At 45.4% G+C, this 22,346-nt stretch overlaps 1 protein-coding gene across 7 annotated transcripts in view; it reads right to left on the bottom strand.

Moving 5' to 3' along the window:
* Positions 1-22,346, bottom strand: part of ARHGAP44 (Rho GTPase activating protein 44) — a 132,847-nt gene that overhangs the window by 39,034 nt on the left and 71,467 nt on the right. For all 7 annotated transcript variants that reach the window (XM_073606975.1, XM_073606979.1, XM_073606978.1 and 4 more), the window contains exons 7-16: positions 21,017-21,134; positions 20,877-20,945; positions 20,673-20,754; positions 16,479-16,606; positions 7,139-7,250; positions 5,391-5,472; positions 3,110-3,190; positions 2,081-2,194; positions 1,485-1,576; positions 1,160-1,340 (exon numbers count right to left, since the gene is read on the bottom strand). In XM_073606975.1, coding sequence (XP_073463076.1) covers positions 1,160-1,340; positions 1,485-1,576; positions 2,081-2,194; positions 3,110-3,190; positions 5,391-5,472; positions 7,139-7,250; positions 16,479-16,606; positions 20,673-20,754; positions 20,877-20,945; positions 21,017-21,134 — 1,059 coding nt within the window. The remainder of the gene's footprint in view (positions 1-1,159; positions 1,341-1,484; positions 1,577-2,080; positions 2,195-3,109; positions 3,191-5,390; positions 5,473-7,138; positions 7,251-16,478; positions 16,607-20,672; positions 20,755-20,876; positions 20,946-21,016; positions 21,135-22,346) is intronic.

Here is a 22,346-nt window from a genome sequence, read left to right as displayed (position 1 = left end):
CTTCCACAAGATTTTGGAATGTGTCTACTGGAATTTGTGAGGCCACAATGTTGGATGAGAAGATGCAGCTCGTAACTGGCATACCAGTTCTGTCCAAAGATGTTCATTAGGGTTGAGGTCAGGGCTCTGTGAAGGCCACTTGAGTTCCTCCACACCAAACTCATCAAGCCATGTCTTTATGGTGATGTTGAATGAGAAGACCTGGTGTGTTCCAATTCATCCCAAAGGTGTTCAATAGGGTTGAGGTCAGGTACTGATATTGGATGAGAAGACCTGGATCAACATCAGTGTTCTAATTCATCTCAAAGGTGTTTATTAGGGTTGAGGTCAGGGTTCTGTGCAGAACACTCAAGTTGCTCCACAGCAAACTTGGTCACATCATGATTTTATGGCTGGGTTTATACACAGGGGCACAAAAATGGTGGAATGGAAAAGGGCCTTCACCAAACTGTTACCACCGTCTTCGTAGGTTGTAGTATTAACAGTAGAATTCACTGGAGACACCTTAACCCAAATCATTTTCAGGGGGTTCCTTATATGTTTGGATGGGTGTGATGGTCAGGTGTCCTTTAGAAACTTTTGGGCACATGGTGTAGCATGTTTACAATAAGAGACCAGCAATGGCAGCCAACATAGGTTTCTTGGTAAAGGTTTCCTTTAAAATAATGAAAAACCAATGAGATCGTAGACATGACATTATAGACTTGAGATAGGGGTTAAAGGAGCCAACTGCCTAATGCCCATTCTAATGGATCCCAAGGCCTAATGCCCATTCTGAGGAACAATCGTAATGTAAATATCATTTCACATTTGCACAATGAGCTCTATCTTGCTATTGCATTCAGCTGAGAACACCTATAAAACAAAAAACAAAAAACTGCTCCTTCGTGTGAAACATCAGCTAAGGGGTACCCATTGAGTTCAAAGGAGCAAATGCGTATCGGCTGGAACCAAAGAGGTCATCTCATAATTGGGGGTAGGAAAGGTATGACAGAAAATGGACTGGCTGCTATAGAATCTAATTTCTTTGACCTCTATGGCTGAAAGCCCCCCAATTCTGACCCCACAAGATACTTCTCTGTCCTGTTCAGAAGACAATCAAGGCTGACCGAGTAACATGATTAAAAAAAAAAAAAAAAAAAAAAAAAAAAAGTTATACCCATCCTTTTTATAGAACTCCAGCATCATGTTATCGGTCGCCACGCTGAGCGGCCTCCTGGCCTGGTCATGCTGCTTGCGGTCCGAGTGGTCCATGTCTGGCGAGGGCATGGAGCTGTAGTTGGCATTGTGGTTGGTGTGTATGGGGCTGCCATAGTTCCCAGTCACGTTAAATTCGATTTCTGTGGGAGGAAATTGATTGAATTAAAAAAAAACATCCTATGCACAATCGTAGAAGCTCATGAACAGTTGGTTTTAGGGCAGCTGCCTGATGCTGAGCTCACAGACAACAGATCAGTATGCACAACCCAGATATCCACACTCACCGCCCGGGAAGAACCAGTCGGCGTGCTGTATTATTGGCTCGATGATCCCTACAATCTGCAGCGAGACAGTGGTCATCATTTCCGTGATATTGCTACGGGAATTAAGAGAGAGGATAGCAATTGAACAAATTCAGGGCTATTAACCAATAATAAAATGAACATTTAGGAATTGATTATTTGTAGTAGAAGACCCATTGGGAAAATTCGCAAATACAAAAGAATATAGTTTCCTGTAATATGGTAATAGAGACCAGAAATCCCGCGATTGCAAAGAGCATTGCAACTGGACATGGACAACCATCAGCCCTGGACACCCAGCTGACCCCAGGCTATAAAAGAATGATTTGCACCTTCTTTCCTTAATAGATGAATAAGCCTTCCTTCGGTAACATTGTGATAGCGGTTACGGCAAGTAGTTACTTCCTGTTTCAGTTAGGCGATATTGCCCATAAGACCAGTAAACTCTAGCAATCCTTTCTGTAGCATGGGTCAAAAAAATGGGCAATGTTAACCCTCTAACTGCTCTTTGTAACTGTCTCACGTCACTTTGAGTTTGGAGGGCTTCTGTCCTAAGCCCAAGTTCTTGGTCAACTTACCCTTCAGCTTGCGGCCACAGAAGGTTAGGCCCCAGCACGATGGCCATATTGCTGGGGTTCATTTTGTTTGAGTCTTGAAACTCCGTCAACTTAGACAGAAACTTGATGACGTACCTGAAAATTAAATTGTGAATTCAGAAGCAAATCTGCAAGGAGAAAATGGGGGGTGGGGGAAAGATGAAAGTTAACAATAAGCAACTGGAAACTGGTGGGTGAGGCCGCTGATAAGGGGTAGCACCTGCCCCCCTCCTCGTACAGGACCCAGGCTCCATAAGTTCAAGGGGGGGGGGGGGGGGGGGTACCAAAGCAGCAGTAGTGGAGCGCAATTACTGCAATCAATTCCCCTGTTTTTACAATGCTTCAGTTTGTGAATGAACAGGGAGCCTCTGTACAGAATGCTTCCTGTTCATTCACTCTGCAGCTAAGGCTGCAGAGAAAGGATTGAGGAATCTGTGTCCTCAATCGCTTTCTCGGTTTCAAAAGTGAGACATTGGGTGTCTGTTTATACGCCTGATATTTCACCAACCCCCACAGGGCTGTTAAAAAAAAAAAAAAAAAGTAAAGAAAAATAAATAAAATTGTAAAAAATAAAAATAAAATATGGACTCATTCTGACAGGTATTCTGGCTGCATAGATGAGTAGTTTCTCAATGTGGCTGGAGCCATCTGTTAGGCTTGGTTCACCTTTCAGCTAGACTGTATGGGACCCCATTATTTCAGCAGCTCTGCTGGTGGGGAACGGATGGTTCATAAACTGAGGAGGAAGGGAAGGAGGTATGGATTCATATTACTCTAGGACAGTGATGGCGAACCTTGGCACCCCAGATGTTTTGGGACTACATTTCCCATGATGCTCATGCACTCTGCAGTGTAGTTGAGCATCATGGGAAATGTAGTTCCAAAACATCTGGTGTGCCAAGGTTCACCATCACTGATCTAGGAAATCTTGGGCAACACCAAAACTTTTCCGCTGACAAGTACAAAGGCCACAGACAATATCACAACACGGGGCAGCCATGGCCAACTTACTTGAAGTTGTTATAGTTGGATTTTGGCAGCTTCTCACAAGCATTCCAGAGGGCCTGAAGCCTTTTGTCCTGATCCTGAATGCTGTCAAATCGGGAAACAGATACAGATTATACAAGGAAAGTAAAATAACCAACCAAATCTTGGGGAGAATCGTACCTCGCCACATCCCAGAACAATTGGCCAAAAACATATTAAGGAACCAACCCATTCCACCAATTAAGTGACTTTGTAGGCCCCTTCGCAATTGTGCTATTGTTGCTTCTGGTACGGAGTCTTTAAAGTCCTTTAAGGGTGGAATCGATTGGTTCCTTAATATGTTACATATCATACAAGGTTGAGTGTAAATATGTGATAAAGTCCAGTGAGTAGATATCCTCAGACTGCCGTTAAACCCGTTTAGGCAAAGCTGGAGAGCACAGTGACTGTGTGGTTAGCACTCTTTTTAGGACTTGGATCCGGTGTTCACCACCTAGTAAAGATGATCCCTATTGAGTTTAGAAGATCATGTGTTCTCATGGGTTTACGATTTTTCCTTCTACAACCCAAAACATACCACCACTATAGGTGACACAAAACATGGCCCAGAGTGACTCTAAAGCAAGGAGATTAGATTGGGGGAGAAGGCTGACATGAACAACTCACAGATTTCTGTCAGTGGTATAAACAATGAATTCATCTTAAAGTTATCCCAGCTCAGTTTTCTACTTCTCTTACCCATATATTTCAACTCCTGACCTTATGTAGACATTTACTACTCTATTAAAATCACAAGTTATAAAAATGGTTTATTGACCCCTTTAAGATGGAGCCCGGAGAGTTAATGTACACTATATTACCAAAAGTATTGGGACACCTGCCTTTACACGCACATGAACTTTAATGACATCCCAGTCTTAGTCCGTAGGGTTCAATATTGGGTTGGCTCCGCCCTTTGCAGCTATAACAGCTTCAACTCTTCTGGGAAGGCCGTCCACAAGGTTTAGGAGGGTGTCTATGGGAATGTTTGACCATTCTTCCAGATGCGCATTTGTGAGGTCAGGCACTGATGTTGGGCAAGAAGGCCTGGTTTGCAGTCTCCGCTCTAATTCATCCCAAAGGTGTTCTATTGTGTTGAGGTCAGAACTCCCTTGGTTGTGCACTGGTGCGCAGTCATGTTAGAACAGGAAGGGGCCATCGCCAAACTGTTCCGACAAAGTTGGGAGCATGAAAATTGTCCAAAATGTCTTGGTATGCTGATGCCTTAAGAGTTCCCTTCACTCGAACTAAGGGGCCAGTCAAGTTCCTCCACCCCAAACTCACTCACCCATGTCTTTATGCACCTTGCTTTGTGCACTGGCACAAATCATTTGGTGGAGGGGGGATTATGGTGGGGGGGTTGTTTTTAAGGGGTTGGGCTTGGCCCCTTAGTTCGAGTGAAGGGAACTCTTAAGGCGTCAGCTTACCAAGACATTTTGGACAATTTCATGCTTCCGACTTTGTCAGAACAGTGTGGGGATGGCCCCTTCCTGTTCCAACATGACTGCACACCAGTGCACAACCAAGGAAGTCCTGACCTCAACCTGATAGAACACCTTTTGGATGAATTAGAGTGGAGACTGCGAGCCAGGCCTTCTCGTCCAACATCAGTGCATGACCTCACAAATGCGCTTCTGGAAGGATGGTCAAACATTCCCATAGAAACCCTCCTAAACCTTGTGGACAGCCTTCGCAGTACAGTTGAAGCAGTTATAGATGCAAAGGGTGGGCCAACTCATTATTGAACCAAATGGGCTAAGACTGTGATGCCATTAAAGTTCATGTGTGTGTGTAAAGGCAGGCGTCCCAATACTTTTAGTAATATAATGTATATGAATAGACAAAACTTTTATTTATTTGTTAGTTGTAGCTGGAGTGGGGAAGCCTTGAAAATCCCATCCAGTTTATTTGCAGTCTGTCCCCAGTGGGTAGATTCGCCCTCTCTGTTTGTCCTGGTGACTCTTGCCACCAAGATAGAAAGTGACAACGGTGTCAGAGGAGATTTTCCCAGTAGAGATTTCCAATTCCTGTTTGAGTCTCCAAAACAGGAAGTGAAGAAAAAAAAAAATTGACAATTGTTGACTCATTCTATACTATAACCAAAGTTAAAAAAACAAAAACAAACAAGTTTTGGCACAGATACACTTTAGACTCCCTACACCGGCACTTTAAGGCCCCACTGTAAACGAATACTTCTCCTGCTACGCTGCAATGCTTGGAGCAGATGTCTCTATGACCCGATGTCAGAATAAAAGCATGGACTCACTTGGAAGCTTGGATCCATTCCTCATAAAGCTCAAACGTCATGAGGGGCTCTGGAAGCTCTCGGAGGTAAGATTTTAATGCCCCTGCAAGGACAAGTCGAGATGTAAGAAGTCTCATTAGGGATAAATCCTTAACTACTTGTCTATTGATTAAATGTTCTAATACCTCTCCTTGAATGTGAAAACAAATGCTGAAGAATTACATATAAAATAACATTTTTATTTCTGCTGCAATGGCCTTTCAGCTACTCCCCTTACTGAAGCCCAATTTGTGAATGCTTCCATTGTGGAGCTCAAGCAGAACCCAACTAATACCTCTTCCACGGCTGTGCTCGAGCTTAAAGCGGTACTCGTTCTCAATATGATGTTTCTTCCAAGTTCCTCTCCGCCCTTCCTCCCTTCCCCTGTGTAAATTGAGCTCCTCCAATCCTCTCAGAACAAGACCGGCCCAGCCACCCACCAGCGCTCCAGCAGTCTTGAGTTGTGGACTGTTCCTGACATCATCAAGCCCAGAGCAGGTTCCATAGACCAGAAACAGTCTACTGCTGGACCGTGGGGGGAGAGTGCCGTGTTCCGGTGGAATGATGGATTGGGTTAATTTAAGCTTTCTCCTTACCCCTAGACAAAAGGAGCAGTTGACCTGTGCAGTGTTACACAGGTCTGATAGGCAGCAGGTGGGGACAGGAGATACCAAAGCACCACACACTATGGATGCAGGTGGTTGCGGTGTTGGAACATGGGCACCAGAGGACAGGGCAGCTGCGCACAGGGATGATTAGGGTGTGCCCAGGCACATTCGGCGCACCCCGTGCACATGCCAATGGCTAAGAATAACAAATACAGCTCTTAAAATCGTTCTCTTTTTGGCAGTTGTGAGTCAGCAGGTGGAACTTAGCTGAAAGGAGCCTTTTGATTACAGAACTCATTAGCTTAAAATGTTAAACCCAGTAATAGGAAAATAGTCCATCTGTGCCCCTCCCTCCCCCCCCCCCCCACACACACACAGATTATAAATCTTATTTTTACAGTAAAATACTACCACTTTATACCTTTTTGGCTGATCTGATTACTACGGTCACATGATAAACTGCAGGGTCTGCCCAAGTCCTGAGTTTTCAGGTAGGAGGAGATTTCCACTACAGCCTGTGCCCTTATGCTGTTATAGGAGGCGGATCATCCATGAACCAAGATGTGACATCCCACCCACTGTGTTCCTTTTTTAGTTGCTGGACATGGAGGAGGAAGGGAGGGACTGCGCTGTCATTTAGAATCTGTATACGCGCCCACATGTGTGATGTCAATATCATGTGACCTGAACAGCTCAACTCCACAAGGAAATGTTCTCTCCGGCATAGAGATCAAACTGAGCATGTGCAGGAGGACTACTCTGACCGTTTCTTATCTGGCCTTGCCCAGAGTGACCCTGCAAGAGGGGAAGGATCTGTGCATACAGGATCAAAGAGCCTTTTTACGTAATGCGGAGGATTAACCCCTTAAGTTCCACAGTGAGTATAACAAGCATGCTATTCTGCATATACGGACAGATTTTACTGTTGTGGGTTTAGTAACACTTTAAGCTGATGCACACAAATGATTAGTCTCTTATGACCTGAGGTCTCAATCAGACAAGAAATGCCTCAAAGCAGGCATTGTCTCGTTAGATAATCCACAGTGCTCCGGGAATCCTTTGCCATGCATTATATACTCCCTTGTAAAACAAAACAAAATTCAATAGAAGGGGTACACTAACCTGCAATAGCATGCGGATCTGCTGAGTATTCCGCCACGTCCACAACGCAACAGTCTAAGGCAGCTTTTAACTTCTTCAGTTTGGAGGCAGAAGGAGCCACTCGGAACAAACCCTGGAAGAAAGGACAGACAGACAGACAATGGATCCACGGCACTTGGAAAATGGCTGGTCATAAAACGAAAACAAAAAACTTCTGGACTTGTGTGACCACTTTTTTTTTGGTTTATTTTTAACTTGCTGCCATGGGGCTTTGATAGGTCAGCACTAAATAAGGAAGAAGCTGGCCACTGATGACGTACAGAACATCGGTAGGCCGCCAAAGAATAAGGAAGAAAAAGTCGCCCACTAACGGGGCATCAATAGGCCGGCACAGTATACGGAAGAAGCAGCCTAACCATGTATATTTTCAACATGCCGGCGTTGGACATTGGTAGGCAAGCACAGAATAAACAAGCCAGTCACTGGTGACGTATATTTTGAACATATAATTTTGAACATGCCAGCACAGGACATCCATAGGCCAGCACAGAAGATGGAAGAAAAAGCTCACCACTGAGGACATTTTTTTTGAACATGCCATTGTGGGATGTTGGTAGGTCCGCCCAGTATAGGGAAGAAGCGGCCTGACCACTGTTGAGGTATTTTCTGAACATACTGGTGCTGGATATCGGTAGGCCAGCACAAAACAAACAAGGAAAAGTTGTTCATTGATTACGTCATTTTTGAACATGCCAACAGAGGACATCCATAGGCCTGGCACAGAATAAGGAAGAAGCCCACCCTTGTTGACATATTGCTTGAACGTGCTGGCATGGGAGGGAAGAGGAAAAAAAAAAGGAGGAAGAAGAAAGAAGAAATGAGGAAGGAGGAAGGAGGAAGAAAGAAGGAGGAAGAAAGAAGGAGGAAGAAAGAAGGAGGAAGGAAGAAGGAGGAAGGAAGGAGGAGAAAAGAAGAAGGAAGAAGGAAGAAAGGAAGAAAGAAGAAGGAGGAAGAAGAAAGAAGAAATGAGGAAGGAGGAAGGAGGAAGGAAGAAGGAGAAAAGAAGAAGAAGAAGAAGGAGGAAGGAAGAAAGGAAGAAGAAGGAAGAAGGAGGAAAAAGAAGGAAGGAAGGAAGGAAGGAAGGAAGGAAGGAAGGAAGGAAGGAAGGAAGGAAGGAAGGAAGGAGGAAGAAAGAAGAGGAAGAAAGAAGAGGAAGAAGGAAGAAGGAGGAAGAAGAATTAAGAAGAAGTAGTAAGGAAGAAGGATGAAGGAAGAAGAAGGATGAAGGAAGAAGAAGGATGAAGGAAGAAGAAGGATGAAGGAAGAAGAAGGAAGAAGGAAGAAGAAGGAAGAAGGAAGAAGAAGGAAGAAGAAGGATGAAGGAAGAAGAAGGAAGAAGAAGGATAATGGAGGAAGAAGGAGGAAGAAAGAAGAGGAAGAAGGAGAAAGAAGGAAGAAGAAGGAAGAAGAAGGAAGGATGAAGGAAGAAGGAGGAAGAAGAAGGAAGAAGAAGGAAGGATGAAGGAAGAAGAAGAAGAAGAAGGATGAAGGAAGAAGGATAAAGGAAGAAGGATAAAGGAAGAAGGATAAAAGGAAGAAGGATAAAAGGAAGGAAGGAAGAAGAAGGAAGGAAGGAAGGAAGGAGAAGGAAGGAGAAGGAGGAAGAAGGAAGAAGGAGGAAGAAGAAAGGAGGAAGAAGGAAGAAGAAGGAAGAAGAAGGAAGAAGAAGAAGGAGGAAGAAGGAAGAAGGAAGAAGAAGAAGGAAGAAGAAGAAGAAGAAGAAGGAAGAAGAAGGAGGAAGAAGGAAGAAGAAGAAGGATGAAGGATGAAGGAAGAAGAAGTAAGAAGAAGGAGGGAGGAAGAAGAAAGGAGGAAGAAGGATGAAGAAAGAAAGAGGAAGAAAGAAAGAGGGAGAAAGAAAGAGGGAGAAAGAAAGAGGGAGAGAGAAGGAGGGAAGGAAGGAGGGAAGGAAGGAAGGAGGGAAGGAAGGAAGGAAGGAAGGAAGGAAGGAAGGAAGGAAGGAAGGAAGGAAGGAAGGAAGGAAGGAAGGAAGGAAGGAAGGAAGGAAGGAAGGAAGGAAGGAAGGAAGGAAGAAATAAGAAGGAAGAGGAGGAGACCCTTCATTTCTTTGTAAGTGGGCAACCTTATCAAAATCTGAAGGGGATCAAATCATTATTCTCCCCACTGTACCATCATGGCACATCGATAGGCAGGCACAAAATAGGAAAGAAGAAGCTGGCCACTGATGACATATTTTTTTCAACAATACCGGCGTTGTTTATTCTGTGCTGGCTACAGAATAAGGAAGAAGGATCTGACCATTGATGCACGTTCAAAAAAAATACGTCATCAGTGGTCAGCTTCTTCTTCCTTATTCTGTGTCGTCCTGCATTAACATGTTTAAAAAAATATGTAAATCAGTGGACAACTTCTTTCCTATTCTGTGCCGGCCTACATATGTCCTGTGCCGGCATTTAAAAAAAAGAAAAAAAAAAAAAAAACATCAATGGCCGCCTTCTCCTTGTTTATTTTGTGCTGGCCTACTGATGTCCAAGGAGAAGCCGGCCATTGACTAATTTTTTTTTTTTTTTTTTTAACATGCCGCCACAGGACATCCGTAGGCCAAATAGGAAAGTCGTCATCCACTGATTACGTATTTTTTGAACACGCCAATGCAGGACAAAGGAATAAAGAAGAAGAATCTGACCACTGATGCATGTTCAAAAAATAGGTCATCAGTGGTCCGCTTCTACTTCCGTAATCTGTGTTGCGCTGCATTGGCAAGTTCAAAAAAATATGTAAATCAGTGGACAACTTCTTACTTATTCTGTGGCGGCCTATCGATGTCCTGTGCCGGCATGTTGAAAAAAAATTTCATCTATGGCTGGCTATTCTGTGCTGGCCTACTGATGTCCAAGGAGAAGCCAGCCATTGAGGAATTTGTTTTTCGAACATGCCGGTAGAGGACATCTGTAGCAATGGCGGTTGGTGCGTATAAAAAAAAAAAAACCATCAATTGCAGCCTGTGCCAGCAAATGCAGCCACTGTGCCCATCCAAATGCAGCCACTGTGCCCATCCAAATGCAGCCACTGTGCCCATCCAAATGCAGCCACTGTGCCCATCCAAATGCAGCCACTGTGCCCATCCAAATGCAGCCACTGTGCCCATCCAAATGCAGCCACTGTGCCCTCCAAATGCAGCCACTGTGCCCTCCAAATGCAGCCACTGTGCCCATCCAAATGCAGCCACTGTGCCCTCCAAATGCAGCCACTGTGCCCTCCAAATGCAGCCACTGTGCCCTCCAAATGCAGCCACTGTGCCCATCCAAATGCAGCCACTGTGCCCATCCAAATGCAGCCACTGTGCCCATCCAAATGCAGCCACTGTGCCCATCCAAATGCAGCCACTGTGCCCATCCAAATGCAGCCACTGTGCCCTCCCAAATGCAGCCACTGTGCCCTCCAAATACAGCCACTATGACCCCTCCTCCCCACCCGCTGTCTGACCGGCACTTACCCCATCTTGGTGGTGGGTCAGGCAGCGGGTGACGGCGGCGAGCTGTGCGTCGGGCAGTGGCAAGCTGTGTCCTCCATGCGTCTTCTTTCTTCCTGCTAGGCGTACAATAGGAGTATCTGTCTTTTCAGCCAATCAGGTGACAGGTATTAGACCCTCGCTTCCTGATTGACGGTTCAGTGTTAGAAAAGCGAATGAAGATTCACCCTTCTAATGCACAACTGGGTGGGCTCCAAGTGCAATGGTCTGAACTCCGAGTCCACCCCATTTTAAAGCCTATTAGAGGCTAAGGCTCTAATCAGGTGCTTAAAAAATACACCCCCCTGCCGCTGTAATTCATGCGCCCGGTGTCCGAAAAGGGGCCGGATGCCTGAATAGGGGGTGGCCGGGGCGGCCATGGATAGATTTATGCTATGCTAGTGCGCCCATTAATGGATGGGCAGTGTCCAATCTGTAGGCCAAAATAAGAAAGAAGTTGTCCACTGATTACGTATTTTTTTTAAACACGCCAATGCAGGACGACGCAGAATAAGGAAGAAGCAGCTGACCACTGGCGACGTATTTTTTGAACATGGCGGTGCTGGACATCGGTGGGCCGGCTCAGAATATAAAAAGAAGCCGCCCGATTAATGACGGATTTTGTGAATATTGCAGCACAGACAGAAGAGATACGGTGAGAATGTGGCACGCTAGGAAAGAAGGCGTGTTTAATAAAATTAATTAAAAATAATATAAATACCTAAATTTAAAGTAGACCGTAAACCTTCCCTCGCCTTAAAAAGAAGAAAAATTGTCAATGCAAATCCTTGTACAAATAGGAAACAAGTCAATGTATAAAACTTTATAAATTGACTTGTTTCCATATGTACAAGGATTCGCATTGACAATTGTTCTTCTTTGTAAGGAGAAGGGGGGGGGTCTACTTTAAATTTAGGTATTTATGTTTTTTTTTTTTTTTTTAAACACATAACTGTGATCATTGGAGTTAAGCTTTAAATCTTTTGATCACAGGCAATCCAAATCTCACAAAACAGGCCCATGGAGGTTAATGTGACTGGTGATCCCGATAAGTGGCGGACTAAGCCGAGCACAGCGGATACTCGGGGAGATGAAACACCGCAAGGAATGTCAGAAGGCTCCCACACAGGAAGTGGAAATCAATCCCAGATGGGGGATTTCAAAGGACGATACGCCGATGTTCCTGCCTCTTCCCTTCCCTCTGACCTCACCGGGGGAGAAACGTTCTGGGAGGACAGCGAGGACTACATGGGAGCGGATCAGTGCCGGATACCACGGATCGGGGAGAGGCTGCGGTCATCTAATATCGATCGTTTGTCATTGAGAGAATTTTGGATTGAATGACCCCCCCCAAACATCTAGATGTACAAAATCAGTAGTAGAGCATTGGGCCGCGTTTGCCATTCATTCATGCAGAAAGTTTGGAGTTTAACCCTTTCACACCTAAGCCTCTTTTTCTGACATTTGTGGCTTAAAACCTGTATTTTTTGTTAGAAAATTACTTAGAAATATATATATATAATTATTATATACCGTATTTATCGGCGTATAACAAGCACAATCATTTTAAGAGTGAAGTTTCAGGAAAAAAACTTAAATTTTAAATAAGGAACTTTGAAGCAAAATAAGGGTCAATGCCCATCTGCAGCCTCACCATTGCCATCAATGCAGCCTGATCAATGCCCATCTGCAGCCTCACCACTGCCATCAATGCAGCCTGATCAGTGCCCATCTGCAGCCTCACCACTGCCATCAATGCAGCCTAATCAATGCCCATCTGCAGCCTCACCACTGCCATCAATGCAGCCTGATCAATGCCCATCTGCAGCCTCACCACTGCCATCAATGCAGCCTGATCAGTGCCCATCTGCAGCCTCACCACTGCCATCAATGCAGCCTGATCAATGCCCATCTGCAGCCTCACCACTGCCATCAATGCAGCCTGATCAATGCCCATCTGCAGCCTCACCATTGCCATCAATGCAGCCTGATCAGTGCCCATCTGCAGCCTCACCACTGCCATCAATGCAGCCTGATCAATGCCCATCTGCAGCCTCACCACTGCCATCAATGCAGCCTGATCAATGCCCATCTGCAGCCTCACCATTGCCATTAATGCAGCCTGATCAATGCTCATCTGCAGCCTCACCACTGCCATCAATGCAGCCTGATCAATGCCCATCTGCAGCCTCACCACTGCCATCAATGCAGCCTGATCAATGCCCATCTGCAGCCTCACCATTGCCATTAATGCAGCCTGATCAATGCCCATCTGCAGCCTCACCATTGCCATTAATGCAGCCTGATCAATGCCCATCTGCAGCCTCACCACTGCCATCAATGCAGCCTGATCAATGCCCATCTGCAGCCTCACCACTGCCATTAATGCAGCCTGATCAATGCCCATCTGCAGCCTCACCACTGCCATCAATGCAGCCTGATCAATGCCCATCTGCAGCCTCACCATTGCCTTCAGTGCAGCCTGATCAATGCCCATCTGCAGCCTAGATGGGACAGGGAGGGGGGCGGGACGAGCGCCGACAGATTACATACAAGGAGAATCTCCTATGATAGACAGAACAGTGGTCCAATGGCGGCCCAGGAGATGGGACATCCTATTACAGAGGCCGCCAAGTAAACAGGAGATTCTCACTGTATGTAATCTGACGGCGCTCGTCCCGCCCCCCTCCCTGTCCCCTCCAAGGCAGGTAAAATTGAAGTATTGGCGTATAACACGCACACGCGATTTTCATGGTGAAAAAGTGAGTATTATCGCCAATAAATACAGTATATATATATATATATATATATATATATATATATATATATATATATATATATATATATATATATATATATATATATATATATATATATATATATTTAGCAGAGACCCTAGAGAGTAAAATGGGAATCATTCCAATATTTTAATGTCAAATGGTATTTGCGCAGCGGTCTTTCAAACGCAATTTTTTTGGAAAAAAAAAACAAAAAACAAAACACAAACACTTTCATGAATTTAAAGTGATACTAAAAGGATCGTTTTTTTAATTTTTTTAAAATAACAAACATATCATACTTACCTCCACCGTGCAGCTCGTTTTGCACAGAGTGGCCCCGAACCTCCTTTTCTGGGGTCCCTCGGCGGCTCTTGCGGCTCCTCCCCGCATTAGATAGCACCCCTTGGAGAAGCGCTCTCCCGAGGGGGTTACCTTGCGGGCGCGCTCCCGAGTTCAGGATACGGTGTCCTTAGAGGCCGAATGCAGGACTCGGACCCGCCCCCCGCATCATTAGATTTGATCGACAGCAGTGGGAGCCAATGGCTGCGCTGCTATCAATCTATCCAATCAAGAGCCGTGAACCTGTGGAGAGAGGGACGGCGGGGACGCGTTGACACAAATTCAAGGTTCAAGTAAGTAAAAGGGGGGGGGGCTGGGGGCCGGTGACTGCCAGGTGTTTTTTCACCTTAATGTATAGGATGCATTAAGGTGAAAGAACACGAACCTTTACAACCCATTTAAAAAAAACAAAAAAACAGTAAAGTTAGCCCAATGTTTTTGTAGAATGTGAAAGATGATGTTACGCCGAGTAAATAGATAACCCAACATGTCACGCTTTAAAAATCTCCATAGGCAACGCTTTAAACATTTCTACAGGTTACATGTTTAGAGTTACAGAGGAGGTCTAGGGCTAGAATTATTGCTCTCGCTCTAACGTTCGCGTGGATACCTCACATGTGTGGTTTGAACACCTTTTACATTTTCGGGCGCAACTTACGCATGCGTTTGCTTCTGCGCGCGAGCATGGAAGGACGGTAAACGGTGTTCAAACCACACACGATCGTTAGAACGAGAGCAATAATTCTAGCGCTAGACCTCCTCTGTAACTCTAAAACTGGTAACCTGTAGAAACTTTTAAAGCGTCGCCTGTGAAGATTTTTAAGTACCGTAGTTTGTCGCCATTCCATAAGTGTGCGCAGTTTCATTGCGTAACATGTTGGGTATCTATTTACTCGGCGTAACTTCATCTTTAACATTCTACAAAAACATTAGGCTAACTTCTTTACTGTTTTTTGTTTTTTTTCATGAAAGTGTCTTTTTAAAAAAAAAAAAATTCTGATCACTTTTTTTGCTGTCAGAAAGAATGTAAGCATCCCATGTGACAGTAATAGGTGGTGACAGGTCCTCTTTATGGAGGGATCTATAAGACCCCAAATCCCTCCTTTGCACTTAAAAGTATTCAAAAAACCAAAATCTGTGTTTTGGAATACTGGGGATTTCTCAAAAATCAAACGCCATTGGCAGCCGAGTAAACCAGAAGTGATGTCATGACGTTGCGTCCGGTTACTAGATCCGAGACCCGATCAAAGTCGATTCCGGCTTCATTTGGGTCTTCGGCCAGCCGGCTGGCGTGTCGGCTGGTCGCTCCGGCCTCCCGGTGGGACGTTCCCTCCCCGCTCCTCAAGATAACAGCCAAGCAGCTTTTAGCCACATCGGTTGTTATCCCAAGAAAGCCAACCGCTGGCCCCCCCAAAAAAAACAGTACCGAGTTGATGCGTGCAGCTGCAGGCCTCACTCCAGTACAACCCCTTCAACCTAAGAACACATATGTTCGTACGGTCGGCATGAAAGAATATCCCCAGGGCACACCTACCTGGAAGGCACATTGCCAATATAGGAGCCCCTACAGTGTTTGGGCCAGGTAGACAGCACCAATCCCCCCCCCCCGCCCAGGGCACCCATGCCTGCCAGGCACAGTGCCAAGACAGGAGCCCCTACAGTGTATGGGCCAGCAGATGGTACCAGTGCTCCCCCCCCCCCCACAGGGCGCACCTACCTGCCAGGCACAGTGCCAAGACAGGAGCCCCTACAGTGTATGGGCCAGCAGATGGTACCAGTGCTCCCCCCCCCCCCACAGGGCGCACCTACCTGCCAGGCACAGCGCCAAGACAGGAGCCCCTACAGTGTATGGGCCAGCAGATGGTACCAGTGCTCTCCCCCCCCCCCACAGGGCGCACCTACCTGCCAGGCACAGCGCCAAGACAAGAGCCCCTACAGTGTACATGTCAGACAGACAGCACCAGTGCCGCCCCCCCCCCCCAGGGTGCCCATACATGCTAGGCACATTGCCAATACAGGAGCCCCTACAGTGTTTGGGCCAGACAGACAGCACCAATAAACCCCCCCCCCCCCCCAGCCAGGGTGCCCATACCTGCACAGGCACAGTGCCAAGACAGGAGCGCCTACAGTGTACGGGCCAGCAGATGGTACCAGTGGCCCCTACTTTGTACATGCTGGCCGGCACAGAGCAAGTGGCTCCACTGCTGTGCACAGGATGCCCTCCAAAAGAGTAAAAAAAAAAAAAAGGCATCAAGGGTTAAGAATTGGGGTCCTAAAATAAGAGAAATAAAAAAAATGACACTATGTGGGTGGAGCTTATTGTAAAGGGCAATTTTACTTTCAGTGATTAAATAATACTTTAAAAAAAAAAAAAAAATACTAAAAATAACTTTCTAGGAAAGTTTAGCGCTCATCGACTTTACCGGTCACCCCCCCCCCCCCCATAGACAACAAGCATCTTCCACATGTCACTTCTACAGACCGGGTTTGATGGGAAATCGAGGAATCTGATTGGTCGATATGAATGATAAGAAATGTTACCTTTAGCACAATTTCCACACATTAGAGGCGGGAGGAGGTGCAGCGTCTAATCACTCCCATACTGGGGGGAATACGCTGCGTATACTGGGAGAGCTGGTGACGTGCCGGCACACCAGGGACTCGTTAGGCTGAATCGATGGGGGGGGGGGGGGCAGATGTTTCGTCTTACCTCCTCTTGCATTCCGCACTCCAGCAGCATGGTGACGCAGGCCTCGATAGGGAACGCAATCTCCCGGCCGCTCACCGTCAGATGCTCCTCCAAAGGCTTCCCGAATGATGGCTTTTCTATCCAGGCCTCTGGGGAGGACAGAAAAGGAAAACGAACGGTTGGAAATTAAATGCCACAATACCCATTCGTCTGCGGGAAAAATCGCAACAACCAATCAGAGAGCAGCTTACAGTGGTCTGCCGAAAACGATAATACTAGAGGCTGATTCCTGATTGGTTGCTTTGAATTTTTTGGTTGAGCAGCCTGCCATTTATAAACACGCATCTTTAATAATAATAATAAAAAATAATAATAAATTAACCCTTAACAAATACATAATAAAATAAAAATGACATAAATAATAATAATAATAATACATAAAATGAATGAATGAACCCTTGACCCCAAACCCAAGTCTAACGCCAAACTCTAACCCAACCAAACAAAAAACTAAAAAAATAAATAAATAAAAAAAGAATATAAATAAATAAATAAATAAAAAAAGAATATAAATAAATAAAGGCAGATTGAAAAAGCTGAAAAACATAGCAACAAATGATGGAATAGAAGATATTTGTCTCTAATAAAAACTCCAAAGCCCAAAGACTCAAAAAGTACAAAAACGTCCCAAAACGCACATAAAAACATTCAAAAGCGCGACGCTCAGGTGTGAACGCAGCCCTAGAGCTGAACTCCAGACAGGAAAATAAACAGGTGAAATGCATACAGTGCCTTGCAAAAGTATTCACACCCCTTGAAATTTTCCACATTTTGTCATGTTGCAACCAAAAAACGTAAATGTATTTTATTGGGATTTTATGTGATAGACCAACACAAAGTGGCACATAATTGTGAAGTGGAAGGAAAATGATAAATGATACAAATAAATATGTGAAACGTGTGTGTGTGGGGGGGGGGTATTTGTATTCAGCCCCCTTTAATCTGATACCCCTAACTAAAATCTAGTGGAACCAATTGCCTTCAGAAGTCACCTAATTAGTAAATAGAGTCCACCTGTGTGTCATTTAGTCTCAGTATAAATACAGCTGTTCTGTGAAGCCCTCAGAGGTTGGTTATGCCGCGTACACACGAGCAAACTTTTCGCCGGACTGAACTCCGAAGGACTTTGATGGAGTTCCGACAAAACGGACTTGCCTACACACGATCACACCAAAGTGCGACTGATTCGAACGTGATGACGTACACCGGACTAGAAAAAAGAAGTTCAATAGCCAGCGGCCAATAGCTGCCCTTGCGTCGTTTTTGGTCCGTCTGACTAGCATACAGACAAACGATTTCGGAAAGATTTGAAACATGTTCTAATTTCTAAGGTCCGTCAGAAGGTCAGATGAAGCCCACACACGATCGAATCTCCTTCTATTGGCCTCTATTGGCCTTCTAGTGGCCAATAGAAGGAGCAGTCAGCCCTGAGCACGTAGCCTTTCATCACTGCAGCCCTGATCGACAAGATTCCAGCCCTGCCTAGGTCCAATCAGACGCCGGTGACATCACTTCCTGTTCCATGGTCCATGCTGGTCTGTGTGGAGCTGCTTGGTTCCTTTGCTCCTGGAGAAACACTGTGATCCATTCCAACCAGCTGCTCAATCCTTTCCAGCTATCCGGAACAGTGGTGGGACCCACAGAGCCATGTGGAATGCCAGGACTGCACTTTACTTTGACGAGCATCTTCTATCATCTTGTAAGTGTTTTTAATCTTATCCTATTAAAGTCATCATTTTAAAACTACACTCAAGTTGGCGCCTCCCCCTCCCTGTTTTTTCCTTACACCTAAACTGACCGGCCGGGCAAGGAGAGCATTCATCAGAGAAGAGCCAAGAGGTCCATGGTAACTCTGGAGGAGCTGCAGAGATCCACAGCTCAGGTGGGAGAATCTGTCCACAGGACAACTATTAGTCGTGTTCTCCACAAATCTGCCCTTTATGGAAGAGTGACAAGAAGAAAGACATTGGAGAAGGAAAGTCATAAGAAGTCCTGTTTGTAGTTTGTGAGAAGCCATGTGGAGGACACAGCAAACATGTGGAAGAAGGTGATCTGGTCAGATGAGACCAAAATTCAACTTTTTGGCCTAAAAGCAAAACGCTATGTGTGGGGAAAACTAACACTACACATCACCCTGACCACACCATCCCCACTGTGAAACATGGTGGTGGCAGCATCATGTGGTGGGGATGGTTTTCTTCAGCAGGGACAGGGAAGCTGGTCAGAGCTGATGGGAAGATGGATGGAGACAAATACAGGACAATGTTAGAAGAAAACCTGTTAGAGTCTGTAAAAGACTTGAGACTGGGGCGGAGGTTCACCTTCCAGCAGGACAACAACCCGAAACATACAGCCAGAGCTACAATGGAATGGTTTAGATCAAAGCATATTCATGTGTTAGAATGGCCCAGTCACAGTCCAGACCTAAATCACATCTTGTGTGGCAAGACTTGAAAATTGCCGTTCACAGACGTTCTCCATCCAATCTGACAGAGCTTGAGATATTTTACAAAGAAGAATGGACAACAATGTCCCTCTCTAGATGTGCAAAGCTGGTAGAGACATCCCCAAAAAGACTTGTAGAGAAAGGGGGTTCTACAAAGTATTGACTCCGGGGGGCGCCATACAAATGCCCCCCCCCCCCCCCACACACACACACTTTTCACATATTTATTTGTATCATTTATCATTGTGCCACTTTGTGTTGGTCTGTCACATAAAATTCCAAAAAAAATACATTTACGTTTTTGGTTGCAACATGACAAAATGGGGTATGAATACTTTTTCAAGGCACTGTATCTGGAGGCTATTTAACCTGCCAAAATGTTTACATTTCTGTTCATCAACTTCTCAGATTTATTAACTTCTGCCACACAGTGCAGGCAGACTGATAACATCACTTTCCCAGTTACCATTCTATACACTAGAAGGGTGGTGTCCTCTCTCCACCCCCAAGCCTGCTGATAGGTTAGTGAAGGAGCAGCAGCATATGATGAGCTCATCTGTCTGCTCACACCGCTTTCTCCTCCTATCGGCATGTTTCTTGTCAGACATTTGCATGCAACACACCTGATTGGCTCCCAGTCCTGCCTCTCCTTCTCCCAATGTCGGCTCTGCTGTACAAGGATTGCAAGGGGCTGATGCCAAGTCAATGTTGGGTAGGCATTTCCAAAATTCAAGGATCTGTTTTATTATTGAGGTGCCTAATTAATTTGTATCTTTTATACAGGATACAGTATGCCTGAAGCTCAGCTTTAAAGGTTCGTCTACATGTGCGTTGTCGATTATGTCTTATTTGGAGGGGCATTTGAGAGGCGATATGCTACCTCCTGAATGTCGGTTTTAACCAATGAACTCCAGCAGCACCATACTGTAACCACATGCATTATATGTGGTTCCAGGGAGGTTCTGACATGGCCGTATTTACTTGAATGGGCCACGTTTGTCGGTGGTTCTGCCTACCAAACATGACATGCTCTCATTTTTGCCTCGTGCAGGAAAATGTACTACTCCCTCTGGAACACCCCAATATTTACTATTAATCCTGAAACCCAAAGAAACCAGCTTGGGCACCACACCACTTGACCCCCTGCTCTTATTAAATAAACGGGTCCCAGTCAATACCCAGTCGACCTTATTGCTACTAGGATATACGGATGATCAAAGCCTAATCCTAGTCTTAATCTAGGTCTTCTAGAGAGCTTGGTTTAGATTTTCATTTTGAACTGTTTGTCCAAGTCCTGAAAAAGAGGAGGCCTTTTCTCCAAAAAACGCGTTGGTTGTATCTGACGTTCTTATTCAATAAATATTTGAAACGAATCACCAAGAGAGGTGAACTTTTGTACTACTAGGCCCTCCCAACCACAAACCCAAGAACTGATCATCTAATGAATGGTCCAACTATGGTGGTCATAGAGGTAGCAGCCTAGGACCAGAACCAGGTCCATGCACACTATGCTTCTACCACAGGTTAACCTCATTGAAGGAGAACCAACTTTTTATCTAAACATTAAAATGATTTCTCATTCCTGCTGGTTCCACACTACCACAAATATACCAGCCAATCCATACCCAAGGCCGTACTGCGGATGACCAACCCTTAAAACACTATACTTGAAATACATGTCAGATTGGGCAACACGTTTCAACACACACCTTGATGGGCTTTGATCTGGGGTAACACGGCTTGCAAGAACGCGAGAGACTTCCTGTGGTACTCAGCCTGAACCTCTATAAGCTGGGAGATAAGAAAATTAATTCATTGTAAAATCCAGGGAATGTTCTAAAGGTTCCCATTGGCTACAATAAGGTTCAGCCCCCAAAACCTCTAGCAAATCGGATTGTATTTTCTACACTTACCGTCTGAAAATAGTTTGCATAGTCTATTTCTTTGGCCACAAAGTTGTACATATCTGCTGACAACTGATCCTGGAAGTACAAACACACAGTTAGTTTTGACACATTATGTCTAGAGAAGTGACAAGCGAGGTTCCACTCACCCTACAGATCTCCACGCGGTTCGCTGCCTCTTCCATCTCTTCCCTCAATGCGTCAGCCTTTGCTCCAGAGGGCTGCAGATTGCTAGAGATACCGGATGACTTTGCAGACTGCTGCCACCTGTGACCCGCCAGCAATAAGAGAACATTTCAATGTCAGGGGCCTTCATTTACTGTAACTTTATCACGTAGGAATCTGTGCAGAGTGACAAAGTGTAAGGTTCTATTTGAAGAATAGTCCACCACACCACCCAATGATACACACCTTTGCCCTTCTCCCCGTCACCCTGTTTATCTGTCCATCTCACCACCTAATGACACCCAGTGATCTACAACTTTGCCATGTCCACCATCACTCGGTTCATCTGTCCATTTCACCACCAAAAGTCCATCCCAATACCGAATGACCCCCATCGCTACACACCTTTGCCATGCCTTACCATCACTTTGTTCATCTGTCCATTCCACCACCAAAATTCCATCCCACAACCCAAAGATACCCAGTGCTCCACACCTTTGCCATGCTCCACCATCACTTTGTTCATCTGTCCATTCCATCACCCAAATTCCATCCCAATACCAAACGACCCCCAGTGCTACACACCTTTGCCATGCCTTACCATCACTTTGTTCATCTGTCCATTCCATCACCCAAATTCCATCTCACCACCCAATGATACCCGATGACACACACCTTTGCCATGTTCCACCATCACTTTGTCTATCTGTCCATCCGACCACCCAAGTCCATCCCACAACCCAACGATACAGAGCGATACACACCTTTGCCATGTTTCCCATTACTCTGTTGATCTGTCCATCCAACCACCCAATGATACTGAGTTATTCACACCTTTGCCATGCCCCTGTCAGTCACTCTGTTCATCTATCCACCCCATGACCCAATGATACCCAGTGATGCACACCTTTGCTATGCTCCACCATCACTCTGTTCATCTGTCTATTCCACCACCCAAGTCCATACCACCACCCAATGATACAGAGCAATACACACCTTTGCCATGTTCCCCATCGATCTGTTCATCTGTCTATCTCACCACCCAATGATACTTACCTTTACCATGCTCCCCCGTCACTCTATCTTTCAATCCCACCATCCAATGACAGTCAGTGATCTACACCTTTGCCATGCTCCACCATCACTCTGTTCATACGTCCATCCCACCACCCAATGATACTTACCTTTGCCATGCTCCCCAGTCACTATCTTTCAATCCCACCACTCAAATTCTATCCCACCACCCAATGATACCCATTGACGCACACCTTTGCCATGCTCCACCATCACTTTGTCCATCTGTCCATCCAACCA

The sequence above is a fragment of the Aquarana catesbeiana genome, linkage group LG12 (genome assembly GCF_042186555.1).
Source record: "Aquarana catesbeiana isolate 2022-GZ linkage group LG12, ASM4218655v1, whole genome shotgun sequence".
NCBI classification, from domain to species: domain Eukaryota; kingdom Metazoa; phylum Chordata; class Amphibia; order Anura; family Ranidae; genus Aquarana; species Aquarana catesbeiana.
The sequence above is the reverse complement of the archived record's forward strand: the minus strand, read 5'-3'. Positions and strand labels throughout refer to the sequence as shown.